A 27,831-nucleotide genomic window follows, 5' to 3' on the forward strand; every position below is an offset into this window, starting at 1 on the left:
CGTGCGGGTCCCGCTGGGCGCTCTGCCCTCTGCCGCCCCGCTGGCGGCCGCGGAAGTGCCCGGAGCTCCCGGGGCGGCGCGGAAGCGGGGCCAGCCTGGGCGGCCGGCGGGGAGCACCGGGGCCCCGCCCGGGCAGCCCCCGGAGGGGCGGGGAGCCAGGGAAGGGGCGGGCAGCCGAGGGGGCCTCGCCCTCTTGGGGCCGCCCGCGCACCATTGGCGGAAAGTTCGCGCACGTCACCGCGAGGGCAGCGCCCCTGGAGCCCGGCGCACATAACGGGCGGCGCGCACTCCGCGGCGGCTCCTCCAGAGCGCGGGCTGGCGCTGCCGGGCGCGGCGAGCCCGGAGCACCCCACGGACGGCGCGGGACGCGCCCCTGCCACACCCACCCCGCGGCCGCTGCATGAGGCTTCCAGGCGTCCGCCCGCCGCCCGCCGCGCCCGGCCGGAGGTCCGCCCGCTGAGGCGCGGCCCGCGCACCCACCTGCCAGCCTGCGCGCCATGGGGCAGCCGGGGAACCGCAGTGTCCTCCTGCTGGCGCCCAACGGCAGCCACGCGCCGGCCCAGGAAGCCGCTCGGGAAGGGGACGAGGCGTGGGTGGTGAGCATGGGCATTGTCATGTCGCTCATCGTCCTGGCCATCGTGTTTGGGAACGTCCTGGTCATCACGGCCATCGCCAAGTTTGAGCGTCTGCAGACCGTCACCAACTACTTCATCACCTCCCTGGCCTGTGCTGACCTGGTCATGGGCCTGGCGGTGGTGCCCTTTGGGGCCAGCCACATCCTCATGAAAATGTGGACTTTCGGCAACTTCTGGTGCGAGTTCTGGACTTCCATTGACGTGCTGTGCGTCACGGCCAGCATTGAGACCCTGTGCGTGATCGCGGTGGATCGATACTTAGCCATCACATCCCCCTTCAGGTACCGGAGCCTGCTGACCAAGAATAAGGCCCGGGTGGTCATTCTAATGGTGTGGGTTGTGTCTGGCCTTACCTCCTTCTTGCCCATCCAGATGCACTGGTACCGGGCCACCCGCCAGGAAGCCATCGACTGCTACGCCAACGAGACGTGCTGCGACTTCTTCACGAACCAAGCTTATGCCATCGCCTCCTCCATTGTGTCCTTCTACGTGCCCCTGGTGGTCATGGTCTTTGTCTACTCCAGGGTCTTCCGGGTGGCCAAAAGGCAGCTCCAGAAGATCGATCAGTCTGAGGGCCGCTTCCATGCTCAGGACCTCAGCCACGTGGAGCTGGATGCGCGGGGTGGGCATGGGCACCGCAGGACCTCCAAATTCTGCCTGAAGGAGCACAAAGCCCTCAAAACGCTGGGCATTATCATGGGTACCTTCACGCTGTGCTGGCTGCCCTTCTTCATTGTCAACATCGTGCACGTGATCCGGGACAACCTCATCCCCAAGGAAGTCTACATCCTCCTGAACTGGGTGGGCTACGTCAACTCCGCTTTCAATCCTCTCATCTACTGCCGGAGCCCAGATTTCAGGGTGGCCTTCCAGGAGCTGCTGTGCCTGCGCAGGTCTCCCCTGAAGGCCTTTGGGAATGGCTGCTCTAGCCACAGCGACGGCAGAACCGACTGCACAGGGGAACAGACCGGCTGTCACCCGGGACAGGAGAAAGGCAGCGAACTGCTGTGCGAGGACCTCCCAGGCACCGAGGGCTTTTTGAACTGCCAAGGTACTGTGCCTAATGATAGCGTTGATTCACAGGGGAGGAATTGTAGCACAAATGACTCGCTGCTGTAATGCGTTTTCTCTGCTTTTTAAGCCCCCTCCCCAACAAAACACTAAATAGACTATTTAACTTGAGTGTAAAATTAATTTAGAATAAAACTGTATAGAGATGTGCAGGAGGATGGACATCCTTCTGCCCCTTTTTTTTATTTTTTTAAGCTGTAAAAAAGAGAAAACATTTGAGTGATTTTGTTTCTTGTACAGTTCAGTTCCTCTTTGCATGGAACTTGTAATTCTGTGTGTCTGAAGGGCTCAGTCCCAGAGGACCTGGGGCTGCTATGTTGTGATGACTTTCCTGTGTATCTACCTCATTGATCAAGTATTAGGGGTAATATATTGCTGCTGGTAACTTGTGTCTGAAGGAGTCTTTCCTTCCTGCACCCTTGGACTGGAGGATCTTGAGCATCTCGGACCTTTCAGCTGTGAACACGGACTCTCCTGCTCCTCTTATTTGCTCAAACGGGGTGTTGTAGGCAGGGACTTGAGGGGCAGCTTCAGTTGTTTTCCTAAGCAAAGTCTAAAGTTTACAGTAAATAAATTGTTTGACCATGACTTCATTGCACCTGTTTCTCCAAAACCCCTTGATGGGAGTGTGGTTGCCTCCCCCCGCTGGAAACCGCAGGTAACTATTTGTAATAACTGCCAGTGATTTAATGTGGACTGATAGGGGGATTGCAGGCACTGATTGCTTAACCCTTCTGTTTGCCTTTGAATCTGCCGCTGCAAACGTGGACCTCTTCTGTGGTGAACACTCCGTGCTGTTACATCAGAAACACTGACTCAGAGAAGCAGAGTTGAGCGCCCCTGTTTTGTGCCTCCACGTGCCCCCCCACCCCCACTTCTAGTTCTACTTGTCTAACAGTTGCTTATAGTTATACATTTGCTGTTGTCTTCTAGAGGAGATCTTTGTACTGCATCAGGGTTTGGCATTTTAAAGGTAAGGAAGACGTTCTAATGACAAGCTACTAAAACAGAGCCCCATAATTCCCAGGGAAAGTGAAAGGGCATTGGTCATCGGGAGAGAAACTGGAGAACATTTAGCTGATGAGCACCGCATGACCTAGAAACAGGGCTTCGGCCCCCCCTCCTTCTTTACTTCTGTTTTTCTCCCCTCTCCTTTTGGGTCTCCTCACTTCAGTTTAAACCAAGATTTCTCAACCTTGGCACTATTAACACTTTGGGCCAGATAATGCGCTGTGCATTATCAGATGCTCAGCAGCACCCCTGGCCTCTACCCATTAGGTTGCCAGGAGCACCCCCTGAGTTGTGGCAGCCAAAATTGTCTGCAGACATTGCCAAATACTCCTGGAGTGTGAAATGCCCCTGGCTGAGAACCACAGATAGAAACTTCAGATGTCTAAACACATGTTTAGATTCTGTCTTTATCTTGCAGAGCATCCGAGAGGGATTTCTCACGATTCCCCCGGTAGTGACCGAGCCTGGCCCAGGGCTTCTCCTAGTGCCCCTTCCACTCCTCCGTGCTGCCTTCCAAGCCGCCTTCCAGCTGCCCAGACACTGACTGTGAGATGAGAATTGCCGGGGAGGGTCTATCAACGGAGGCGAGGCCTGTGAGCCATTACTGCCTGTCTGTGGAGAGATTACAATGCTGTTAAGAGGCACATGAGAGGAAATCACAAAAGTAAACACATTTCTCTGCCCAATCCCTTTCTATTTTTGCCCGTGTGTCTGAGCCAGAGCTTGGCCCAGGTTTGCCCGGGTGGATCCTCCTCCTTGGCGACGCCAGCCCGGAGGGGATCAGCCTTCAGGGCTTGTTGCCGTCTCACTTGCACATGAAGCTGCCTCCACCTCTTTCTTCCCTTCGGTCCCAGCCAAGGTCCCCAACCAGAAAAGCAATGGCTCTGCTTCCCGTCAGCCCGGTGCTGGGCATCCAGCGGGGCACGGAGCTCTCAGAAGAAAGTTAGGCGCCCGTGGCTTTGGACATGTCATGGCGAATAGGAGGGTGTGTACTGCTAGGCACTTCATTTTTCTCCAAGGGTTTTCGTACCTATTATCACATTCTCCTCCTGGTCTGGGCCGCACACCCAGAGGTGCAGGCAGCTTCTCCAGCTAATCTGCACACTCCTCATAGCCTCATGGGATCTCAGACTTGGAAGAGCCCATAGAAAGCGTTTGGCATCCAAAGAGACCAAAAGCCCATGAGGAAGAGTGACCTGCCCAAGGTAAGAAGCCCAGGTAAGAAGCCAAGGATGTCTGCAGCCAGGGAGCCCGGCTGCGTTCCCTCCACCACATGTCATTGGATTCCACCTCGCTCTCAGCTAGGGAGGCTTTTCTCTGGGGCTGTCACATAACAAATTCATTGTAGCAGATGTATGCTTTTTTTATTGCTTTTGGGTCCTTAACACATAATTCAGGAAATAAACAAATAGTCTGCAATGGGGACAAGAGAAAGAGTTGCTCTTTTACTAAACATCCACTAGAATATCCCCAGCATTTAGGGGAGGCTAGGAGATTCCTTAACTTTTTTGACCTGCCAGGAATTTCAAGCCACTACAGATAGAACTTTCCACAGTCTCATGTTAAAAAAAAAAAGAAAAAGATTTGGAAACTTTCTGTCATCATTTGTAAGTCCCATGGATAATAAATAGTATTAATAAAATATATTATGTTTAGAGGGGCCTCTAATATCATTGTAGGTAAAATTCACTTATGAATGTTAATTCAGATTCCCAGCAAACAAGAGTTTAGCCGTATTCATGTCCCTTTAGGAATACTTTCAATACAAGAACTTTGATCAGTTTTAAGGGCCTAACCAGTAAGAACACTATAAGCCTCGATCGCTTACTTTCTATCTCCTTTTGTTTCACTTTGTTTCTTCTGGGAACAGACATTTGTCAGTGTCCCTCTGTCCCTCTGTTTGCTGACAGGTCAGTTACATAACTTTTGTGTTGGACTCATCATCATAAAGTTTTCTTTGCCTGGACAGCAAGTTCTCAGAGTCTGTCAAATGAGAACCTTACCCGAGATGCAAGCTGACAGGTGTGCAAAGTGGCAGGACAGGGTGGGCCTCCCCACTGAGATCATTACTAGGGGGAGGAATCTAGGGAAAAAGGAGCTTGGAAATAGGAACTGTCTGCACAATGCCTAGAATATTTCTGAAACCTGGACCAGAATCAGTCAGTAGTGTTCACGGAGTGCCTACTGTGTGCAGCATGAGAAAAGTATGGGCTTCAGTCTTTGCCTTTTGGAGCATGATATTAATAATACTAAGCAGACGCCTTTTATGGAATCTTACTAAATGTTAGGGACAGAGGTGCTAGGCACCTCTGAGGCATTGTGTTATCCTGACAGCCTCATGACACAGGTAGCAGAACAGAGGAGAGAACCAAGGCTCAGAAAGGTTAACTTTCTAAAGCCACACAATCGACCAGTTGCAGAGTCAGGACTGAAACCCTGGCCTCTGTGAGTCCAGCAGCCACGGAGCCGAGCAGACGCGCAAACCAGGAAGCAGCGCGAGGCAGCTGCTACTCCATGCCAGGCTGAGTGTAAGAACTGGAAATGCAATACCTTGCTGAGAGAAGAGGGAGACCGCTGTGGGCTGGGGCAGGGAGGAATGTTCCCTTTGGAGCATGTGACGGCAGGGCTGCTGGGGACCGGGACAGGAAACCAAGTCACCCAGATGCCTAGCCTGCCTCTCCGGGTCTTTGTCTTCTTCAGAGAATCAGGCCAAACTGAAAAGAGGATATGAAACTTTAAAAAGAGCACCGGGTAAAGCTTGCCTCACATGCTGGCACATTCATTTTTGGTTCCAAAGTTGGGATGGTCGCCTAAATTGAGCAGTTAGCTGGGCTCCTGGAAAATTTGGCAGGCCTGGGCAGCCCCGGAGGTGTGTTGTCCATTCTGAACTGGCATTCCAGGGTGGTCAGGGAGGTGGCCTGGCAGCGGAGAGCAAGGGGCTGATGCACTGTGAATGAGACTTTTCAGTGACAGTTCAGCATTCCCTCAGCCCTGTACTAATCCTTACTTCACTGACAGTGTAAATATGATTTTAAGGAGGAATTTTTGAAATACCTATGAGAAAAAACTTCCCAAGCACTTTCAAGAACTTGAGAAATATTGGTGTCTTATGAATAACAGGGGGCAGGGGGAGGAGAAGAGAGGCCTGGATTGGCACTGACACAGCTGGGTTTCAGGCAGTGACTCGGTCTCTTTCTCTCTCCATCTCTGTCTCCATCTCTGTCTCTCTTTCTCGAGTTGGAAAAGTGATTTTCCTCAGAGGACCTCATCTGTAGAATAATGAAGCCAGTGCAGGTGATCTCTAAGCTCTGCTCAGCTCTGAATTTGTAGTCTTTAATACAGAGGCTAATTAGAGACACTGGTTTCTATTTATTATCAGAATTGATGACATTTGTCATATAAATAATGGTAGAGTGTGCTGAGGGTGGTCAGCTTGCAGGAGAGAATGCTGTGAAGGAGGACTATTTGGTGCATAATAACTGCCCTCACATACTTTAGGGCCAGGAGAAAGGAACATACCCATTCTACATGAATAAGGGAAGGCAAACAGAACCTCACAGGAAGGCAGATTCCAGCTCAGGTGAAAGAAGGCTTTTCTAAGAGTGAAATGGGTTGTCTATCAGCATAGTGAGCCTCCCATCACTGGAAGCATTCAAGGGAAGCCCAAATAAGGCTCTGTGCCTGATGAAGCACACAGGGTTCCCGCACTGGGCAGGAGCTGGACTGAGCTCCTTCCAAAGCTATTATCCTCTGTCCTTGAAAACAGTAGACCCGAATGTTCTTAAAGAGTATTCCTACCATTCCCTGGATCCGGCTGGCCTTCTCCCCGATCCTCTGGATTTCAGAGGTCTCACTGCATTCCTAAACAGGAAGTCTCCCGGGGAAATTAGGATCTCAACGGTCCTTGGCCATAGGGGGAAATCCAGAAATAGAGAAATAAGGTTAAGCAGTTTTCCAAACTCTTAGGCCTTTTCATCAGCTGCTCTTCCCATGCCTTTTGCAAATGACCTACTAACTCCCAGAGAGAGAATAATGAGAGCCACAAAGTCCTCTCTGCAAAGGCTATTACATGTTTCTCTACCCCGGGATCATTGCACTTCCTGTGGTCTTTCTGGCACCCTCACAGGGTGGGGAAGGAAGGGAGGCAGGTCCCTGGCCAGCACAGAGCACTTCAAAGCCCTCTGGCCCAAGAGCTAGGAGACCTGGGGTCTATCACCACCCAGGGCAGCCTCAGCCAGGTCCCTTCCCCTCTCTAGACCTGTTTTATCATCTCTAGTAAGAGACAGTTTAGTTTCCAGGAGTCCTATGTTTCCTGCTCAAAAATTCTGTAAGATTTCAGGAAGTCTTCAGTGCTGCACATCTGGCTGCATTACTTTTATTTTTAAAACACACTTTCTTCTCGTTAAAGAGGTAATAGTGATCCTTTGCAGAACATTTCAAAATTTACAAAAGCCTACAATGAAATAGATCACACGTAACATTACTACCTGGAGAGATAGCCATTGGTAAGTGTGGTGTATATACTCTACGTCTTTGTCTTAAGCATGGCTACACAACATGTTTGAATATGTTTTTAAATAAAAATAGAATTAGATTTTTCATATAATTTTGGACCCACTGCTAATACTTTTACAAATGTCTCCTTGAAGATATTTTATGTATAGTATGATCCAGATATCATAATTCCTAGTGGTCCATTGGCCTGGCGATATACAACGATCAGCAGTTTTCAGGTTTTAGGAATATAAAAGAATCTCCCTCCCAGAGCATCTGGATTGGGAGAGCTGAGCTGAGGCCCAAGAATCTGTGTTTTAGCAATTTCCCCAAGTTTTTCCAACACAGGTGATCCATGGACCACATTTTAAGGATTGAGGTTACAGAGATAAATTCTGTAAGTTAAATAGAATGTCCCCCTTGCTAGTGGACGAGAAAGATGCTTCTATTCTGGTCTCTTGGAAGGCACGCTCTCTCCACCGGGACGCTGGTCTGCTCTCAGAGCACGGGAAACTGACCACCAAACTCCCAGGGAAGGGCTCTCTCCGCGCTGTTCAATGCCTCTGACCCAGCCTGTTGACTTGTACTAAATCAATCTATTCAAGTTATGTAGTGACCAGTATCTACTGTTTGAAAACTGCAACAGCAGGCTTCTATCGCTAGAGACCCTCTTGTGACGATGATAGCTGGGTGCTCTCTACGAACCAGGCCTGGTACTTGGCGATGTTCATACCTGACCTCATTTAGGCCTCACAGCAGCCCTACAAAATGGGCTTATGTTTGGCCTCATTGTATAAACAAGACACGTGCGACTCTAAGGGGATGACTAAGTTGCTGAAGATTACACAGCCGACTGGAGTAAACCCAGCTATCCTGAACCAGAGCCCATGTGCCTCCCCACAGGTAGGCGATCTTTCCCCCCATTGGGTGCCACGTAAGAGAGAAGGGGGGAGACAACGAGAAAAACATGTGTAACGTCTTATTCTCCAGGGGTTCTTTTCAGAGAGGCCTGATTGATGTCTGAGCCTTGGAGCTGAGGGACAAGCCCACGCCATCTGGTAGATGGCGGCCGAGGATAAACCAGAAAACCAGATCGCGCTGCAAGTTAGCAGCTCACTGTCTTCCACCACCATCCAGGCCCGGTTTGAGGGAGCGCCCCCTGCAGGCAGAAGGCAGAGGGGGGGCCGGTAACAACACGGTGATTTGCACTGAGTCAAACTGCTACATTTGCGCCAGGAAATACTTGACTTCAGAAAATGGGGTGCTCTTCCCATTTCTCTGTCCAGGTCTGGGTCAGTACCTGAGATTTCACATTAGGGCGTATCAGGGTGGGATGGGTGTTGAGTGACCCATAGCCTCCTCAGAGTGTGCAAGGTGCGGTCAGTGGCAAGGTAGTACAGCAGCTGGGAAAGGACCGTCTCTCCTGGGTCGTTTTGTTATTCTTTTTCCAGTGCTGAGCGGGGAAGACTGGAGTTTCTGAATGTATTCAATTCTCCAGAAAGAGAAAACAGTTTTTAAAATCACAACAGCAACACCCGTGACAAAGCAGAATTGGAGTCCAGAGGCCTCCAACCTGGGAGAACTAAAGATCAACCTCAAGGGCGCGAGGGGACCAGACTTAAAAGTCTCTTTCACAGGGTTGTGGAAGGGTTTGTGGTGTCAGTTTAGGTAGGAGCTTCTTGACATGATTTTATTTTATTTCAGTAGGTCCCAAGCCTTAAAGAACCCCCAGATTATCTAGGTGGACTTCTGAAAAAATGCATATTCCTGACCCTCCTCCCTGAGATTTGGATCTAACAGAACCGGAGGCCAGCAAGCTGCATTTTGCTTACCACCACTTCCCCCGGAGGACTGTGACGCAGGGTCGCTGAGGATCGCAGTTCAGGGACCTGGTGACCACACTGCCTTCCCCTCCCCACTCTCCCCACTCAAGAGCAGGAGCATATAAATCAAAGTGGAGGCATATGAACAATGATCCCATAGGGCTGCACGCATTCACAGAGATTATCATTCTGTCCAATAAACAGAAGCCTAATTTTCCTGTTATCAAAAGAACAACATAGATAAAAACAACTTATAGATGATAAAACAATACTTTGAAAGAGGAAGGCGATAATAAAGTGCCTTGAGTGATCAGGCACTTAATTTAAAATGTGTTTCGTGACAACATGACATCTGCACAGTTACACCCCCCCAATAGCGTCATTGTCACCTTGTCCTAGACCCTTTGCATGCTGACCGTAAGATAGCAGCACAGGAAAAAAATAGATTTTACTGCAGTGACAGACTCCTACCCTGTCAGTGTTCCCCCCTCCCTGCCTTGATTCAGTCAAGTCATACTGAGGTCTTTATGAATCAATTTGCCCAATGTACATAAACTCTCCCACTTGGAAATCTGAAGGGGGACCCCCCCAGCTGCAGAGAAGAGTATGACTCATACATATACATATGCCTCCACAGTGGACACACCCAAATAAACACACAAATACACAGGCTTTTACATCGAGGCCTACACCCATACGGACACAGGTACACAGTTCACACAGTTCTGCAGACACATCTGGGTCCCTCTCTGTATGCTCCCACATGAATACGTTCCACAGACGCAGACATCCTCAGCCCTGGTAATTCTCCTGCAGGTCAATACACACATAGGGATGCCTAAGCACACTTCTGTGTGCTCCAAATGAGCAAACATGCCATGTCGCGTAACCACGGTCCCGCTGCCATGTACGTGCACACAGGTGCATATGCTGAGACCTCCTCTTAGCTAAGCTCTGATTCAGGACATGTCTGTTGAGTTCTTATTAAGTGCCAGGAATTGTCAGGTGCTGAAAATCAGTGAGGCAACAGTAACAGTTCATCTCTGCACCTGCCGAGTTTGTGTGGAATGGGAGAGATCCGTTCTTAAACATGCGTGCAAAATAGCAACTGTGCGGGTGTTGTGAAGGAGCTCCAGGGTGTCCTGAGGGATCTGACTAATTCTGAGAGGTCAGTAAGCGTTTCCCCAAAGAAGCAAGGTTTCAACTAGGGGCTGAAGGGTGACTGGATAATTTCTTGGAAAGGAGGGAGAAGAGCGCGCACCAATGTCCTGTGGTGAAAGGAAACCTTGCAGAAGACGGACTAAGCAGAGGTCAGTGCCGCTTGTGCGCAGAGGGTGAGCTTAGCCGGGTGCAGGAGGAGCCTGCCGGAGGCAGACAGGGGCTGCCTGTGAAGGGCCACATTAGCCCTAAGGCCACATTGAGGATCTGAGTCTTTATCCTGAGAGCTTTGGAAGCCGCTGGTACGTTTATGCAGAGATCCGATGGTATTCTGAGACCACTCCTGAGGATACACTTACTCATACAAAAGCCCTGGCACGCGGACTCACCTGTGTGAATGCCTATTTGAGTCTAAGTATTGGAAGCGCTGCCTCTGAACACACATTCGAGAGGCGTGGTGACATAAACTCGGTGGGCAGGGGGAGGCATTGAGCGATGGGTAGCATCAGCCTCAGCCAGCTGTCAGGGCAGGGACTGGGCAAGGGGTGACCGGCTGAAGTCTCTGCCTGTGAGTTTTGGGCTTTGCATCTTGGCCTCTTTCCTGCACCTCCACCTCTGCTCCCTCTCCTCTTGGCTCGCAGAACACAGCGACAAGGTGGGGTTGCTTCCAGAACGCGATCATTGACTATTCTTGGCCAGGGCGGGGAGGGGAGGATGGGCAGGTTCAGTTGCATAAAGATTGCCTTGTACCTTCCCAGATTGTAAGCAGAGCCCCTGCCCAGCACCTAGGCTAGAATACTCTGCGTAGAGTCAGCAATACCGAGACGTAAATGTAAGGATGGGAGATTAGAGGTCTGCAGGGCCTGGTGGGCACCGTGGTGGGGCTCCAAGTAGTGCATTCTGTACAGAGCCTGTGCGCGAAATGCGACACTGGAGGAAGAAAGAGGCAGAGCCTGGCAGGAAAGCCTTTTGAAGGCAAGAGAGCTGACTGTGTCCGGCAGTTGTCTTGGCACAGTGAACACGTGTACATACGTATTTACATATTAATGAACTTTCCTCCAGTGGGTGTAGTATTTCAGCAGAGGAAGCAGCTAATAATTTGTCAGCCACAACATCCTAATTATTCTCCCTCCAGTAAACTAGTGCTACGTTTGTGTACATTTTGCTCCTGTTTACCAGCAAAACCAGCAAAGACCTTAACCAGAGCCAGTGACTGACTCCAGGGGGATCAATAGAAACATTCATGCAGAATTACAGGCTCACCCAGAGCCTTACATCTGAGAGGCATAAAGATGCCCCCAGGTGATTTCTGGATACCTAAAGGCTCCTACGCACTGAGATCTTTATGTTTTCAAATGTGTGCTTGGAAGACGTTTTATTCCATGATTAAAAGAAACTGTATAATGTAAGTTGAAGCTCTTTTTATTTTGCTTCAGCCTGTGTAAGGAACATCCTTTGCTCCCAGGTGGGCACTCTTTCATGCTATTCAGACAGCAAGCTAACTGTGCTCAAGGGGACACTGTGTCCTAACAGTTGCTCACATTGACCCAGCACTTGGCACCCGCCATCCCATCTAACCTTCACAACACTGAGGTTAGTTTAGCATGGTTGTTCCCCTTTCACAGATAGAAAGACTGAGGCTTAAAGACTTGCCTGAGGACCAGGAGCTAACACATGGCAGAACTGGACTTGAACTTAGGTCTTCATACTCATACTCAGGAAACACAAGTTTTATTACACTCTGCTACCCTCCCAGGACCCAGGGCTCTTCCTAACTGTACTTCCCTGCTTTCTGCTGCATTTCATCTTACACATTCAGGGTGAGCACTCCCCAGCACAGAAGCCACAGCTGCCAAGCGGCAGAGAAGCAGTGGCCCACTCCAGGAACAGTCCGTGGGGATGCTCTCAGGAGCGACAAGCCCCAGGCTTGGGTGAGCTCACGCCGGGGGGCAGGCAGGGCCCAGCTCAAGCAATGACCGCTCCTCGTGCTGGTCACCAGATGCACTTTCACCGAGTGACAGCCGTGGAAACCACGTGCCCTGCATCTCATACACGCCCTTCTGGCAGCTCAGGGCTCCACCGAGGCCGTCTTGTCAGTCTGCCTGCACGCCTCTTGGGTCAGTATGTTTCTGTGGGAAGACCCGGTGTGATTTGCCCCAACCCACACCCACTGGGCACAGCCCAGCCTGCTTTTAAGGGCCAAGTTCCACACCTCAGTAAAAATTGCAGGCTCTGGGAAGTACTTCAACTTCTTAAAAACAGCTCATGTTGATTGAAATGTCCTATTTTAGTCATAGCAATTAGATGTTCTCATTCTGCACATACACCATCCAGCAGAATTGCCTTCAGCACAGGTGAACAGTGTGTGATGGGTCTGGAAAAGCTTAGGGTGGATGATAAATCCCCGTGGGGGAAGCTCCCATTGGCAATCTCTTCTCCTCATAGTGTCAGCTTATCTGGTTTACTTAACTTTCCAAGCAATATATGATTCATTCATTCATTCATTCATTCATTCAAAAGATGTTTGACCCTTACATATGCCAGAACCTGTGCTAACTACCAGGGGTACAGCTGTGACCGAGTCAGACGAGGTTGGTCCCTATATTTTAGTTTCTTATGGTTTAAAGCAGAAGACAGACAATGAAAAGGGAATCATAAATGATATGTGGATCAAGTTCCCTAATACTAACACTGGGGAAACATAAATATATTTATAAAAAGGGATAAGGGATGGGAAATTGGCTTCTGGATTTTGCTAGTCGATTCAGAAAGATATCTGGTATCTGTCAAGCTCAGACTGGCCTCTAGCCATCCATAAAAATATTATGATCTTCCTTCTAAAAACGTCTCAGGGAAAAGCATAGTTGGTGGTGGCTGCAAAGGCCACCAGCTGTCCCCACGTCAGCTCCCCCTGGAGCACTGTACCCAGTGCTCTGAGGGCACATTTTTTAAGAGAAGGAGGGCCTAGGGGGCTGGCTCTTCTAGGCTTCCAGATTTAGCAAATAAAAATACAGGTGATCCAGTTAAATCTGAATTTTAGATAAACAATGAATAATTTTTCAGTTATGTACATCCCAAATTATCCATCGTTTATCTGAAATTCAGATTTAACTGGATGTCCTGCAGTTTATTCTGAAAGCCCTACTGAGAACAAGAGTGAAGACAGTGAGGAAGCCCAGCAGCCTCTCTCAGAAGGAGTAGCTGCAGGAGCCTGGCTTTTAGCTTGAAAACGATGATAAGAACCTAGATCTGTGTGGGGAAACATTTGCCGAACAGTGATTCTAATAGTATATATGGAAAAATAGTAAAAGGTACACTGGGAGAGAAAAAGGCTTTAAAGTCAAAAGTTTGGGAAACTGCATGGCCAGTGTTTCTGTTTTGGAGCTCACACCATGCAGCAGCATAATAAAAGTTCTAAGCAGTTTTTCAGGAAACATATCTGGTTGACCTGGTTTAACTTAGCATGCCCACAGAATGCTATTTGTAGGCTTTTGTTCTGCTCGTTTTGATGTTTATTTTATAGAGGACACCTATTAACACTGTGCAAACTTAATACTTTGCTCAGCAGACTTTGGGGAGCATTCGTATAAATAATGAACTCTGACCTCCAGTATCCAGACTGCTGGGCAGAAAATAAGGTGGATTTAGTATTTTTTTAAACCAAAGGCAGACCTGGACCTAATGCATGGACACATCTGGGTGACAAAATTTTGGCCTAGTAGGAAGGCTAGAACTTTCTAACAATTATTATAGTCCAAACGGTAATGAGCTCCCTGTCCTTGGAGACATTAAAGCAGAAACAAAATGCCATCAGGGCACTAGAGGGAATTCTCTTTCTGTGTAGAGAGTTCTCCAGGTCTGCTATGAAAGGTGTACATTCACGTGAAACACAGAGGGGCCTCCACCAGCAAACTGTCTTCAAAATTACGTCCCATGTTCTAAATCCTTTCTGCCATCTGAGTCCATCCTCCGGACTGCACACTGTTACTGTGTCCCTTCACGTCCACGGGCCCAACCCCTCACAGAGTTCTTCCTCCCAAGTTAATGGTCTTTGCTGTGACCTGGGCCTCTTCATCGCCTAGCCCAGCTTGAATCTTGGCAGTCAAGAACCCCACCCTGAGCCTCTGGGAGGGGCTTAGATGTAAGATATAGCTCACAGATGAGCTTAGCAGCCCAGAAGAGGATGCGGTCCAGAGAAATCTGGCCCCAGACTCCTCTAGGCCTGGGAAACAGCCCCATGCAGTGTCCATGGTGTGATCACTATCTGTCAGAGGTGCCTGGCATCATAGATGCCAACAGAGGGTCAGATATCACCTGAGCCTATGACCTAGAGGAAATTGGTTGACCTCTCTCAGCTGTATTTCCCTCTGAAAAAAACTGGAATGATGATACCTGCCTCATGGTATTATGAACCCTAAAAAAGATGAAAAGTATACAAAAGACCCAGCAGATGAGTCCAGTACATAGTGGACATTCAGTAAATGCTTATTTAATAGATGACTGGGATTGTTACCATCATGGCAAAACTTTTCAAAGAAGTTAATAGATTTCAGAATCTGACTAATCAGGGTACCAGGATGTCAGGCCCCCAACCAAAGTAAACAAGAAAGAAATGGTCTAAATCTCTCACACCTTCCTTCTGTGATTCACGCTTGAGAACAGAAAGGAATGCTTGTGTATTAAGGGTCACAGTTATCCGTCCCGCAGGACTAGGGCCGGTGCTACAGAGAGCACCAGACTGGGGGCAGGTTGCTTTGGTTCTTTGCATAAATGACTCCAACTCATCCGTTCTGGACTCTAGTCCTAGCCTGTAAAATAAAGGGGTTGGACTAGGATTACCTCTAGGTTCTGTGTGCTGTGCCTTTGAATTGGGGCAGTCAATGAAAATATTTAAGTAATGTATTTGACTCGTGGACCTCACCGAACCAAAGCTGTGTGTGTGTGTGTGGCAACATGCAGTATACACAAGGGGCTTCGGAATCCCGGTAATTGCTCCCTGCCGTGTGCCTCTCTGTAGGTTTGACAGACAGAGAGAGATGCAGAGTGAGTTGTGAAGGACGGAGCTGAGCCCTGACCTCAGAACAGGGGAGTCTGGGTTCCGGCCACAGCCCCGACTCTGTTGGCAAAGCCTGTTCTCCAGGTTGTGACCCCCTCCTCACCTTCGCCCCCCCACCCCCACCCCCAGTCTTTCACATGAGGGGTTCGGTTCCAGCATCTCTGAGTCCTGCGTCTCTCGGGAAAGAGTCTCTGGTCTATTTTCGCTGGGATTTGCATGCTCTGTACAAGGATTATCGACTGGCTGACTCAAGGTTTGCTTATTTCTTTTGTTTGATCTGATCTGGTTTCATAACACAAGCTTTACAGCCAATTTTAGCTCGTCTCGGATTATGGGAGTGTCAGAAGGAAGGTCTTGGGGTATTTGTCATGGTTTCTGGAAGCGGCCTGTCCCCCTCGGCGCCCCGCCCCGCCCCCCGACGCGCCCTCCCTGCGGACACGGGCGGAACCCCGCCTCCGCCCCGGCGACCGCAAAGCGGAGTCTGGTTTTCACATTAGCTGAGAGGAGGCCCCGAAGACCGAAATCCCTGGCACAGGAGCCACTTTGTCTCTTTGTGCCTCATTTCCCCCAGTCACAAGTAGGCGGACTCTCGCACTTTCTTACTTCCCGCAGGTGCGGGGGCCCCGCCCGCCGGCAGGTCTCTGCCCACTGACGGGCTCTCTCGAGCCCCGGGGCTGGGGGATTCTCCAGTAAAACAGCGTGTCTCTGCCCCCGTTTCCGCTCTTGCGCCCCACCCCGGACCCCACTACCGGCCGGGTGAACTTCCTGAAGCCCAGAAGGTAGCCTTTGCTGCGAGCCTTCCGTGGCTCCCTATTACATTCAGGAAAAGGCCTGAGCAGATGAGTCCACGAGGAAGCACGGTGGGAACTGGTGCTGGGCGCCCAGGGCACACCCGAGGGTGTCCCAGCACACAGCCATCCTCCCCAGGGGCCTGCGAGGTGCCAGGCCGTGTGCCGGAGGCAGTGAAGAGGAAGAAGCCCTTGGCCCTGCATTTACGAAGCTTACCTCCTTTTCGAAGGTAAGCAGGTACACAGAAATGACGACGTTTTTATTTTCTAAGTGCTGGCGTTGCTCTTAGGAATCATTGGCCCTCCCAGCTGCCTCATTTTACAGCGGTGGAAATTAATGTCACAGAATTGACAAGTTATGAGAAAAACCTCTCTGGTACCAAGTCTCTCTGCTTCTGCTTGGCCTCTGACACCAGCTCTCCTCGCTGCAGCCAGAGTCATCTTTCTGAGGGGCATGTGATCTTGCCCCCCACCATGTGAAAGTTTTCTGTGACCCCCATTGAACCTACAATGCAAAATAGAAACCAGACTTCTTCCGGGGCCCATGATGCCTGGCATGGCCTGGTCCCTGAACCTCGCCGTGTCCTCGGATGGGAGTTGACTTCTCCCGAGTCTAAAGGCTTTTTGTGTCAGGCGGTCTCAATTCCAATGGCACCTCCTCGGGGCTGCCCTCCCTGACTTACACGTGAGGCAGATGCATGTCCATCACTCTCCCTCTCATTACCCTAACTGGGTGCATTCACAGCCCATACCGACTGCATCATCTTGCTTGTTTATTCATTTTTCTTCCTTATCATCTGTGGCCACTCACTGGAGGGTAAACCATAGGAGGCCTGGGGCTTGCCGCTGCCCCTAGTGCCTACAACACATTGGCTCATAGTTGACGCATGAGAAGTATTTGTTGAATGACTAAAAAAACAAACAAATGAATACATTCTGAAGGAAATTTGAAAGTGCAGAACAATGTAAAGAAGCCAGTAAAAACCACTTTCCTTTCCTCCTTCCAGATATCACTTCCATTAATATTTTGCTGTTATTTCTTTCAGGACTTTTTTCCTGTGTGTGTGTGTGTGTGTGTGTGTGTGTGTGTATATATATATATATATATATATATATATATATATATATATGTATATACGATCTATAGCATATACTTAATAAAAATGAAGATTTTTGCTGAATTATGGTTTGTATTCTGCTTTTTATATTTATCATTATACTATAGTTTCATGGATTATAAAATAATCTTTTAAAATGCTATTTGAAGTTCTATGTAAAATTTCATATGAATGTATCAAAATCAGTTTAAGCATTTCCTTACTGTTGCACACTAATAACTTAATTGTTCTCTAATTGATCTACTCTCTTTGCAAACTGTTCTGATAGAACTTGGCTTTTAAGATACTTGTGGCGCCTGCTCCTCACTGTGAATGGTTGGGTAAAACACTCCCTCCCCTTCTAGGAAACATCAACAGACCAATCCTTAATTTTGTATGTTTTCTGCAGCTCTTTCAGTGGGGATTGACTTAGTTAATGATCTAGTTATTAAGTCAAAGATTTGTGGTCAGCAAAGGGTTGTGTTTCTAAGACTTCCTCTTTGAAAGATAAACGAATTAAGTATCCACGATGAGTGGAGTGGATGGGGAGAAGGCTGCCCCCGACTGCATCTGAGCCAGGCTTTTCTAGCCCAACCGTGTTTCCTGTTGAAATTAATTAATATGCAGGGACAGGAGAGTCAAGAGTATCCTAATACTCACAGACTTACACAATGTCCGTGAATATTAGAGATAAATAACTCCCCCACTTTAAGAAAAAGGAAAGAGAGGCTCAGGAAGGGGCGCCCTCTTGCCCAGGGTCCCATAGCAGATCATGGCGGATCCACATTCCACCTCTCTTCCCCCTCGACGTCTCCCTCTCTCCCTTCCTTCCTACTTTCAGTATCAGTCATTTGTAGACTAGATTTTAGAGGATTTTGCAGACTGGAACTGATCTTAGAGATGAACCACTCCAACCTCGTCGTTTTTGGAGATGAGGAAATGCAGGACCAGACAAGGGAAGGGCGTTGTCCCGGGTCTTCTCACCAACAGCTCGCAGCCAGGCGGAGACAAAACCCACTTCCTCTTTCTTCTCATCCGTCCGTCTTCCCGCAGCCCCAGCACTGCGGGCCTCTGAACAGTCGGCACTCAGCAGCATCTGCCCTTGGGCTCTCTTTCCTTGAGTGCTGAGAAATCATGTCATTCTACGTAAAGAATTGAGAAAATTTCGGCCTTCATTGAAAGCCAGCCACCATCTACAGATCACTGGCCACGGCCGCAGCACCGCAGCAGTGCTGAGGATAAAACAATACACGCACACGAACGTCCCTTTCTGGCTGGCGCCCACCCCCACCCAGCGCGATGCGCCTGCGGCGCGCACAGCCCCTCCTTCCTCGCTCTCGCCGCACCACTCGTGATCTTCTGATTGTCGGTGGGCTATAGGCTTCCCCAGGGCGGAGGCCCTCTTTCTCCTTTTGTTTCTCAGGGCTCAATGCCCCATTTCACAAGTCAGTACCTGGCACATAATAGATGCTCCATAAATATGTGGTGAATGAATGAATGAAAACATAGTCTCTATATTAGGTTGCTAGGGTTCGCTACAACAAGACAGCACAGACTGGGTGCCTAGCCAACGGGTATTTGTATTTTCACAAGTCGAAGATCAAGGTGCCAGCAGAGCTGGTTCCCTCTGGGGCCACCCGTCTCCTGCCTCTTCACGTGGCCTTCCCTCCGCGCACCCACACCCCTGGTGTCTGTCTGTACACCCTGATCTCCTCTTGTTAGGACACCAGTCTGACTGGATTAAGGCCCACCTGCATGTCTCATCTTAATCACCTCTTTACAGGCCCTACCTCCAAATACAGTCACATTCTGAGGTCCTGGGAGTTCAGGCTTCAACTTACGCATTTTGGGGATCACAATTCAGTTGATGCCAGTTCCCTACCTTTGACTAGCTCAGTTTAATGAAAGGGATGGACACACAAAACCGGAACAGTAAAACAATGTAAAAACTGCTCTAGTCGAGGAAAGTAAAAGCCCTTGGCCCACAGATAATGATTGATGATCCTAATAGCCACATCGCCAAGCTTCTCCATGGCCCATGTCCTCATTTAGACATGGAAGGTTTCATCTAATTCCATCCTTGCCAGAATTAAGTGCCAGCAAACGTTTGCTAGTGCCTGCACGTCAGTCACTGTGCTAGAGCCTAGAGATCCAAAAATATATAAGCTTACATCACAGAAGCTGGACTCTCACTGTCAGTAAGAAAATGCAAGCACACGTGTAGCTGGTATGCTGTGCTGGCCCTTTCTAACATGTTTATGGCTCCCGTGCTAGTTGTTGTTTCCCAGCCAGGCAATTTACTCTGTGTCCGACCAGGAAAATGGGAATCACCCTCGGTCTTTCAATGTAAGAAACTTCATGTAGGTACTATTATGGTCAACAATTTGCATTTGAAGAAACTGAGGCATAGTAGGTAAGTGACTTTCCCCATATCACACAGCTAGTAAATTTTGGGGGCCACTGTACATTGCCCAAAGTTTCAACTAAATTAACATCTTCCCAGTAAAATAACTACAATGATTCAAAGTCAGGAAGATCCTATAGACATTGTGAATGGTGCAGTTCTGTGTGGCTTTGCAGAGTGTGGCCGAATGGCTCACTAGTACGTTTTATAGACCAGAAGGACCTGTATTTCTTATGTCTAAGAGATACTTAGAGATACAGAGATAAACTAAATAGCCACTCTGTATGGGTTTGTTTTACCAAACAGGTATATTAGGTCAGCAAACATTTACTGGTGACTGTTGCCTGCCAGGCACTGTGCTAGAGCCTTGAGACCCAAAGACAGATAGGCTGGGTTCCCAGGTGAAAGGCTCCCACCATTTAACGCATGTACATGCACATGTGCACACACACGCCAGTCTGGTATGCTGTCTCAGGCTGTTTCTGCCATGCTCATAGCAGTGATTCGCCAGTCAGGGGATTCAGGTTGGGCCCAACCAGGAAAACAGAAACTACTCTGAGTCTTTCGACGTAAGAAATTTAATATAAGGAATTGGAAGCACAAGTGATACGAGCACAAGGGAGAAGCCAAGCAGGGGATGGTGAGGAACCGGAGATTAGCGACGGCAGAAAGACGCTGCTGCTCCTGAGCCTAGAGGGACACGGGAAGTCGATGGTACATGATCCCAGAAGCCGGGGCATTTATTTGGTAGGAGCAGGAGGCACTGCCAGAGATGCTGCTGGAAGCAAAGAGAGGAGAAAGGGCTCCCCCCTCCTCCCGGCCAGTCTTCCATCACAGCTTGCCATTAGCCAAACCTGCCTTGACGCAGCGGGGTAGGGAGCTTGCAATATGTGGATCCCTATGACGCAGAGCGGAGTGGAGGAGGCGTGAGGAACGGAGCGGGGAGCAGACAGGGGCTTCCTGGCATCCCGGGTGACCTTGGCTAATGACTTCATCCCTCAGAGCCTTAGTTTACTCGTTGGTAATTTGAGAAGAATAATACCTCTCAAGTTTGTTGTGAGACTTACCTGAAATAAAATCTGTGGAAGCACTTTGTAAGTTTCAAAAGGTACACATACAAGTGCTTTTATTTTTGGTTTTAATCCAAAGTGTTTTGAACCTTAAGCTTTGGGAAGAAAAGGGGGGTGGTGTTCAGGTGCTGTCAGGACCTTTCTGAGGCCCTGACCACCCGAGTGGAGGGGGACAGCTCTGCTTTGCACCGCTCGTCACTTCCTCTGTCACACAGACTCTTCAGCCTTTGAAAACCACTGACTGATTTTTAATAAATCGACATAACTGAAAGGGTGTCAGAGCATACTTTCAGTTCTATTTGGGGTCTGACTGTGGTTTTCATTCAAAAAGTGACAAATAAAGAAGACTCTAGAAATTACTTCAAGGCCATTTACCGCACCTTTTTCATTTACAGAGGACCAGAGAGGGGACAGGGTTTGCACATGGCCATGTGGCAAATTCTTGGCCAGAGACAGACAGACAGTCCCTGGAGAGCTTCACGCATTCCCTGATGGGGTTCTTCCTTGGGCTTCGGGCCTTCCGGTCAGCCTCATTAGAGCCATTTGCACACTTTAACTTCCCCTTCACCATTTTCCATTCATCCTGTGCCTCCACTCTTTCTATCTTTATCTCTTCTAATAATCTTCGACAACTCAGTTTCACTGACTTCTGCCCTTAAAGTCTGCCAATGGACAATGAAAGCTTAGTACGAAACTACATCTATTTTAACTTGAGAGGTGTAAATCTTCCTAAATAACTCAGTTCCCTTTGTTATCAGGTGTAAGAAAGTGTCATCATCATTTGAGACCAGTCTTCTTGCCGGCCTCAGTGTGCGCTGTGAAAATCCCCTCCTCTCTACCAGCAGTTAAGCACAGGCCAGGGTCAGAACTGTCAACTAAAGCACGGGCCCCTCAAACCAGGCCCAGGAGAATGGAAGTATTTTTACCAATGGCCCGAGGTGGTGTGACCCTCTCAGTGAGAGTGGCCTCCTGTCTTCTGTAACTTCTAATGCATCTTAGTGGCACATGAAATTGGTCAGGGGATGATGAAGTCAAAGGGTGTATTCCTCATTTGCCAAATGAAGACTGTCTGCTTTGGTTGTCTGTGAGTTCCCTTCTAGTCCTGACATTTAGGAAATCATATTATTCTACCCAAGAAGGCCTATTATGGGCACAGAGGCACTAAGATTGTAATATTACCCTGAATGACTCACGGAATTCCCAGTGGCCCACTGTGAATTGACATTTTACTGGTGCAGAATCTGTGGCATCTTAAAATGTCAGAGCTGGAAGAGCATCCATCATCGTCTACTATGAGTGAACAGAGGAGTCTGGGACCCAAAGCTTATGAGTGTCCATTTACTGATTCCTTCAACAGCAACTGACTGGGCCCACACCATGCCGAGCACTGTGCTAGGTCCTGAGGTATAGTAATGAATAAGACAAGAAAAGCTATCTGCCTTTACCTGTGCTAGTGGGGCAACGTGATGATAACAAGGACTAAAAACAAGCAAGATAATTATAGTTTTCAATAATCACTTGAAAAGTGGTAAAAAATGTAATGGATTCATTCACTTTATTCAATGGATAATGAATAACTTGGAGCAGGGGCGACTGTTCGCAAAAGTGGCACTTTAAATCTGAAGCTTGAGAAGAAACCAGCTGTAGAAACCAGGGTGTAAAAAAGTCATGGCAGAGGGAATGGTGTGTGCAAAGGTCCTGAGGCAGGAAAGCCTTTGGTCTATTCAAGGGATGGAAAAGTAGCCAGTCTGGCTGGAATGTCATAAGAGAAAAGTATGAGCAATGACTAAAGGAGTTGGCTGGGAGTTTGTTGGCTGGGAAAGGAGTTTGGGTTTTATTCTAAGAATGGGAAAGAAACCATTGAAGGGTCTTATGCAGGATAAGCAACATGAACTGGTTTATATTCCTTAAAGACCCCTCTGACTGCTGAAACGAGAATGATTATAGAAGGATAGACAAAATTAGTAACAATGGGGATGGAAAAAAGTGGAGGGATTTGGGATATATTTAAACATAGAGCCTATAAGACTTGCTGATAGTTTGTCTATATAAACCGAGAATCAAAGGAATCAAAAAAAGACTTCCAGACTTTGGAGCGAGTGGGTGAATGGATGTGCTATTACTGATATGGTAAGGTGCACTTGAACATTAGAAGCAGATGGGATTAGAGAGACCTATTTACTGTAAAGAGAAACAGGAGTTCCAGGTGGTATAAAGCTGGGAGTATACAGGTGTATGGGTGGCCTAAGAGCTGGCAAGTATCATGTATGCCTTAAGAGAAAGTGAGACCTTGAATTATTTACTGCAGTGGTGTTCAGTGGGTGTGATTTCTGCCCCTACGGGTCATGTGGCCGGGACTCTGATTGTCATGACTTGGGGGAAAGGGACTGCGGCCCTTCTGGCATCTAACGGGCAGAGGCCAGGGATGCTGCTGGACACCCTTTGGGATGCTCAAGGCAGCCCATACAACATCACCTGTTCCCAAATGTCAGTGGCGCTGAGTGTGCGAACTCCACCTTACAGTTGCTTTTTCACACTTATGTAAATGAAGGCCCAGAGAGGCATGTCCTGGAAGGTGTCACTGCAGATGGAATGTCAGGAAGGAGCCTGGACTAGTGTCCATGGCAGAGGCTGCCAGGAGCTGATGAGTATGGGGCCAGCAGTTTCTCTGCAGTTGGGACTGGGATCCCAGTGGGGGCCCTGGTGAGAACAGTCAGAAAGCACTGACCCCAGAGGAAGGCCAGGTAGATGCACAGCCAAGTTGGAACTCATTAACTGAGCAAGGGAGTTGAGGGGCATGAGTCTGGGGAGAAAATCAGGGGTTTCTAGAGGAAGAGAAATAAACTGGAGTTCCCAAGGGGCAGGAGAGTAGGGAACAGGAACTCCGTGAATGTGGGCTTCTTGGGGCTGGTGTGCAAACTAGAGTCACTAGTTCTCATGACTGCCTTCATAGAAGAATCACCTGGGGAGGTTTTAAGAGTGATCATACCTAGTCCTCCACCCCTCCAGAGACAGTTAAGTTAACCTGTCTTATGGCCCTCGTACTGGAATTTTAGAAGTTCCCCTAGGCATTCTGGGTTGAGAACCACTAATCTGATCCAAAGATTGCACACTAAGATGCCTCCAGGGCCAGGCCAGTAAAGGAAATGAGGGACAAGGCAGACCCCACTTCAGTGGGCAGCTTGTGCTCAGCTGCGGCCCACTGCTGCCTTATAAAAATCTGGGCCTACTATTGCCAAAAGCTTCCCATTTTCTTGTTTTTCATTTTTTTTAAGAAGCCTGAAATCCAGTGTTTTTTTTTTTAATATTAGCTCCAAATATCTTAAAATCCCATGCCAAACAAAACATGTGCATGGACTGTGTTGGACCTTTGGGCTGTCATTTAGCAACCTCTGATCCAGTCTAGTGGTGTTCACACTTTTTTAGCCACAGGAGGTTTTCTCTGGACAAATTATTCTGGGGAACCACTATAGATTAAGTAAATCTAAGCAGAACTTTGGGGAAGCAGGGAAAGCATACTTCAGGGCCCCTTCCAGCCTCAGGCAGTGCTTGTGGCCAGGCTCGAGGAAGTCCTGCTGGTTCTGGGAACCTGTCTGGTCCATTTGCCAGATGAGGAAATGGAGGCCCGTCGGACCATAGTCCCAGATAGAGCAGGACCAGCTCCACTGGGAAATGGAGGGCAGAGATGGCGTTAGAGTTGTCAACGGACACTACTGGCATTGAGTGGCTGAGGGCCAGGAATGCTAAACATCCTCCAACATCCAGGACAATGAAGAGTCATCCCACACCAAATGCCAGGAGCTTCCCACTGGGAAATACCAGATGAGGAAGCAGAGCCCCGGGGGTACATCAGCCGGCAAAATCATGGCAAGTGCACACGACTTGCGCCTGCCCGCAGGCTGGGGACTTCATCTGCACCCAGAAGGAGACGTGCAGGTTGGCCCTATCCCAAAACACAGGGAGGAAGGGATATTTTTAAAATTAAAGCCAAGTAGCCTCCTGAGGTGAGGCAGCTACTGCATAGAAAGCCAAGTGACCCTGGGAAAGGAGATGGTGGCTGCTGGGTCCCTTCAGCCTGCACTGGAGGCCAGCGGTCAGCACGAGGCGGCGGCAGATCAGCTGCTGCAAGGAGCAGAGGAGCCGGGAAATTCTGGAGGCAGGGCAGCCATACAGATTCATTGGCCCCACTGGTCATTTAAACCCACTGCCAAAATATGCCAGGTTCAAAAATAGGATGTGGGAGCAGAAGGGGGGAGGAGGGTGTTCCCCAGCACTCCCAGGAAAGTAGAGCCGAAGGAGAACTCATCCTCCTACTTTTGTCATCGAATGCCGCACACTGTACAGTTTCCCTAATTACAAAGCTGTTTTACAGAATCACTGTCTCAAAAACCATCAAGCAAGGGCAGAATCGTCTGCATTTTACTGGCAAGGAGGTGGGACTCAGAGTGATGCTTACATGGCACCTTCCTTTTAAAGACCCAGTTTTGTTTGTTGATGCTTGCATCAATCATCCTTGGGAGGAAGGTCAAGGGAGGGATTCCTATTGCCAGTTGGTGGTTCAGACCAGTAATTCTCAAACTGGGCTGAGTATCAGAATCACGGGGGAGCTTGGCTAAAGCACAGGTGGCCCCACCCTGCTCCAAGGAGCTTGGGCCTCCTTGCTCTCGGTGAGTGACCCGGGCGATTCTGACACTCGCCAGCACCCAACTGGAGAACCAGGTCCTTGGATGACATGGCAACATCAGATTGCTGTATATGTCTCTAAATGCTTATTCTCTTGGCCGGTGATAGAGGAGAGACACATCCAGTGGTGTATTAGTAAGCTGGCTCTTGGTGAGCAGTGTGACTATTTCCATGGTGGAAATAAATCCATGGCCAGTTTCAAGCTACCCACTTGACACTGCTGGATGTGTGGTAGAGAAAGAGATGCTCACAATGTACTCTTTCAAGACAATGTAAGCCAGCGGTAGCACACATCTCTTGTGTGCCATCTCCAAACTCAGGGCTCTTTCCCCTGAACTATCTGGAGCTAGGACGTGGGACAGAGGCATGTGGGAAGAAAGGAACACGTGCTCAAGGACAGTGTCGTGTTCAGGAGGCAAAAATACCAATTCCACTTTTACCATGACCTAGACTTTGAACCCCATGTATGTGACTATTGGCTGTGTGACCTCGAACATCTCAAACTTCTCCAGGCCTCAGATTTCTCATATTTAAACCAGAAGTCATAATACAACCCTCAAAGGGAAGTCCAAAGCGAACGGTCATGCTGTACATAGAACGTGAGTATTCGACAAGTAGTTACACTCGATAAATGTTTCTGCTTTCCACTTCTTCTGGCATATTCCTCACATTTTTAGATCTAGAAAGGGCCTTGTAACTCTTCCCATCTAGATGCCTTGCTAGGGATTCGAAGACTCAAGGAGGACATTTGGTTTGCGCCTCAGACCATAGCCAGTTGGCTTGGAAGCCAGTCTGAGTCCCTATCTCTTGACTCAAAAGGTTGGGAAATTTTTCACTAGACTACAGCATCTCCACCAGCAAAACACACAAAAGTTGGTTTCTGGGGACCAGCCTACAAGCCAAGCCATGGAAATTCTGCAGGTCTGCACTGCTGTGGTCTTGCCACAGTGCCTGTGCAAAAGCTTCAACGGAGAAGAATTCAGAGGCATTTGGCTTAAGCAGCCTGGGCTCTGGCCGAGGGCTGGCCCTGCCGAAGGTCGCGTTCACCTTTGTGCCCCCGATGACGGAAACATTGAAATTATGGATTGTGTCTCTGTTTCCTCTTCCCTTCACACCAGTTAATGTGTTTTTCGTTCTCTTGGCAGGCGCAATTTCCCACGTGTTCTCCCAAGCTCTTCCTCTCGGCTCCCCAGGGCTTCCCACAACAAACCTGCGTGCTCGGGCTGCGGGCGGGCTGGGCAGCTGGAACGCGAACTGGACATGCCTTTGGCTGTGTTTGTCGGCCCAGCCCCAGTTCCTGCGGCCAGAGCAGAGGGCTTCTGCTGTTGAGGTGGCCCAGGCCTGCCTGCAACTTGCCCATCTGGCCTAAGGAGACAAAACCTTCCTCCCAGCTCCCCTGCTAATTTACTGGACCAGACGAGGGGGAAAGCCCTTCCCCTCTGTGCCTCCGTTTCCTCATGCCTGAAAATACCAGCAATTATAGTATCTTTGTTCCGAGTGGAACACTTTTCATGTTGCAAGAGTCCGTTTACCTGTGACTTCTTGTTTAATCTCATTACCACCCGTGAAGGTGGGGACACAGCAGCTAAGCCAGGCCTGCAGCCCCCTCAACTCTCTCCAAGCCCAGGACTTTTTGCCCAACCCCGCAACCGCCTGTCTCTTTAAAAGGAAGACACGCGGCAGGGCATCAGGTCGGCGGTGCTTCCGCTGCATGGACCTGCTTCACTGCCGTGGCCTCGCCTCTTGGCCCCTCACTGCCCCCCTTCCTACAGAGGCCCTCTGCTCCTGGGAGCCTGGGTGTGGTGGGCACACGCAGCTCGGGTGAGCCTCCCTGTGCAGCCGGAGGGTTAGGTGGGAGACGGTCCCTCCTTAAAGTCTCCCTCCGAATCCCTGATCAGAAGAGGCACCGTGAGATTTCCTGCCCTTTTCTGTCTGTTTTTCTCTCCCCTGATCTGTACACGTGTGTCCCACCACCAAGTACTCTGGGACATGGAAGGTATTTGGTATTTTTTTCCTTTCCTTCTTTCTTTCTTTGCAGTTCTTTTTGGCAGAGGGGTCAAGCAAATAATAAAGTATTTGTGGAATCCATCAGTTCCACAGACAGCTAGGCCGAATGTGGAACACAGAGAGAGCTCACCTAATCCATTTAATTGTTGCTTAGAAAAGTAAAGATGAGAGCATTTAGGATCCAGAAACCATTTTAGGTGAGGGAATTTCCAGCATATTCTAGAATGCTTCCAACTCCCTGCCTACCTTTCCCACCAATCAAAGACTTCTCTGATCTCTCCAGGTAAAATTAATTTCTCCATCATGCGAAACTCCACCTTGCATCTCAGTGGTCATGCTTCTAGTTAACACATCATTTTCTGTGTCACTTAGCTGGTTCTTTTGGTAGATTGTAAATCCTTCCAGTAGAAAGACCATTTCTCAATCACACCACTGCCATCACCATCACCCAATGCCTAATAATAACAGCAACTTCTATTTATCGAGTTCTTACTTGGTCTCGGAGTCTGTTCTAACAATACCTAATTTAATCTT

At 49.0% G+C, this 27,831-nt stretch overlaps 1 protein-coding gene across 3 annotated transcripts; it reads left to right on the top strand.

Moving 5' to 3' along the window:
* Window positions 1-307: 307 nt before the first annotated feature.
* On the top strand, window positions 308-27,749 carry ADRB2 (adrenoceptor beta 2). Of its 3 annotated transcripts, XR_001854030.3 has the most exons (3): window positions 311-1,686; window positions 2,513-2,679; window positions 3,136-3,272. XR_001854030.3 is itself a non-coding variant. In XM_017666496.3 (2 exons), exons 1-2 carry the CDS (start codon window positions 498-500, stop codon window positions 26,657-26,659), a joined length of 1,413 nt encoding a protein of 470 aa, XP_017521985.1. In that variant the 5' UTR covers window positions 308-497; the 3' UTR covers window positions 26,660-27,749. The 3 variants fall into 3 exon arrangements, 2 of the variants coding, with proteins under 2 accessions (XP_017521985.1, XP_017521986.1); XM_017666496.3 differs by lacking the exons at window positions 2,513-2,679; window positions 3,136-3,272 and adding an exon at window positions 26,436-27,749 and having other exon boundaries at window positions 308-1,686; XM_017666497.3 differs by lacking the exon at window positions 2,513-2,679 and having other exon boundaries at window positions 3,136-4,372.
* Window positions 27,750-27,831: the final 82 nt, after the last annotated feature.

This window comes from Manis javanica, chromosome 14, assembly GCF_040802235.1.
Source record: "Manis javanica isolate MJ-LG chromosome 14, MJ_LKY, whole genome shotgun sequence".
NCBI lineage: Eukaryota > Metazoa > Chordata > Mammalia > Pholidota > Manidae > Manis > Manis javanica.

What these genes read in the sequence shown, in the direction of transcription:
- ADRB2 (XM_017666496.3), top strand. Translation starts at nt 498, where the DNA reads ATGGGGCAGCCGGGGAACCGCAGTGTCCTCCTGCTGGCGCCCAACGGC. An exon ending in GGGCTTTTTGAACTGCCAAG is followed by an intron (nt 1,687 to 26,435) that starts GTACTGTGCCTA and finishes TTCTCTTGGCAG; the next exon opens with GCGCAATTTCCCACGTGTTC.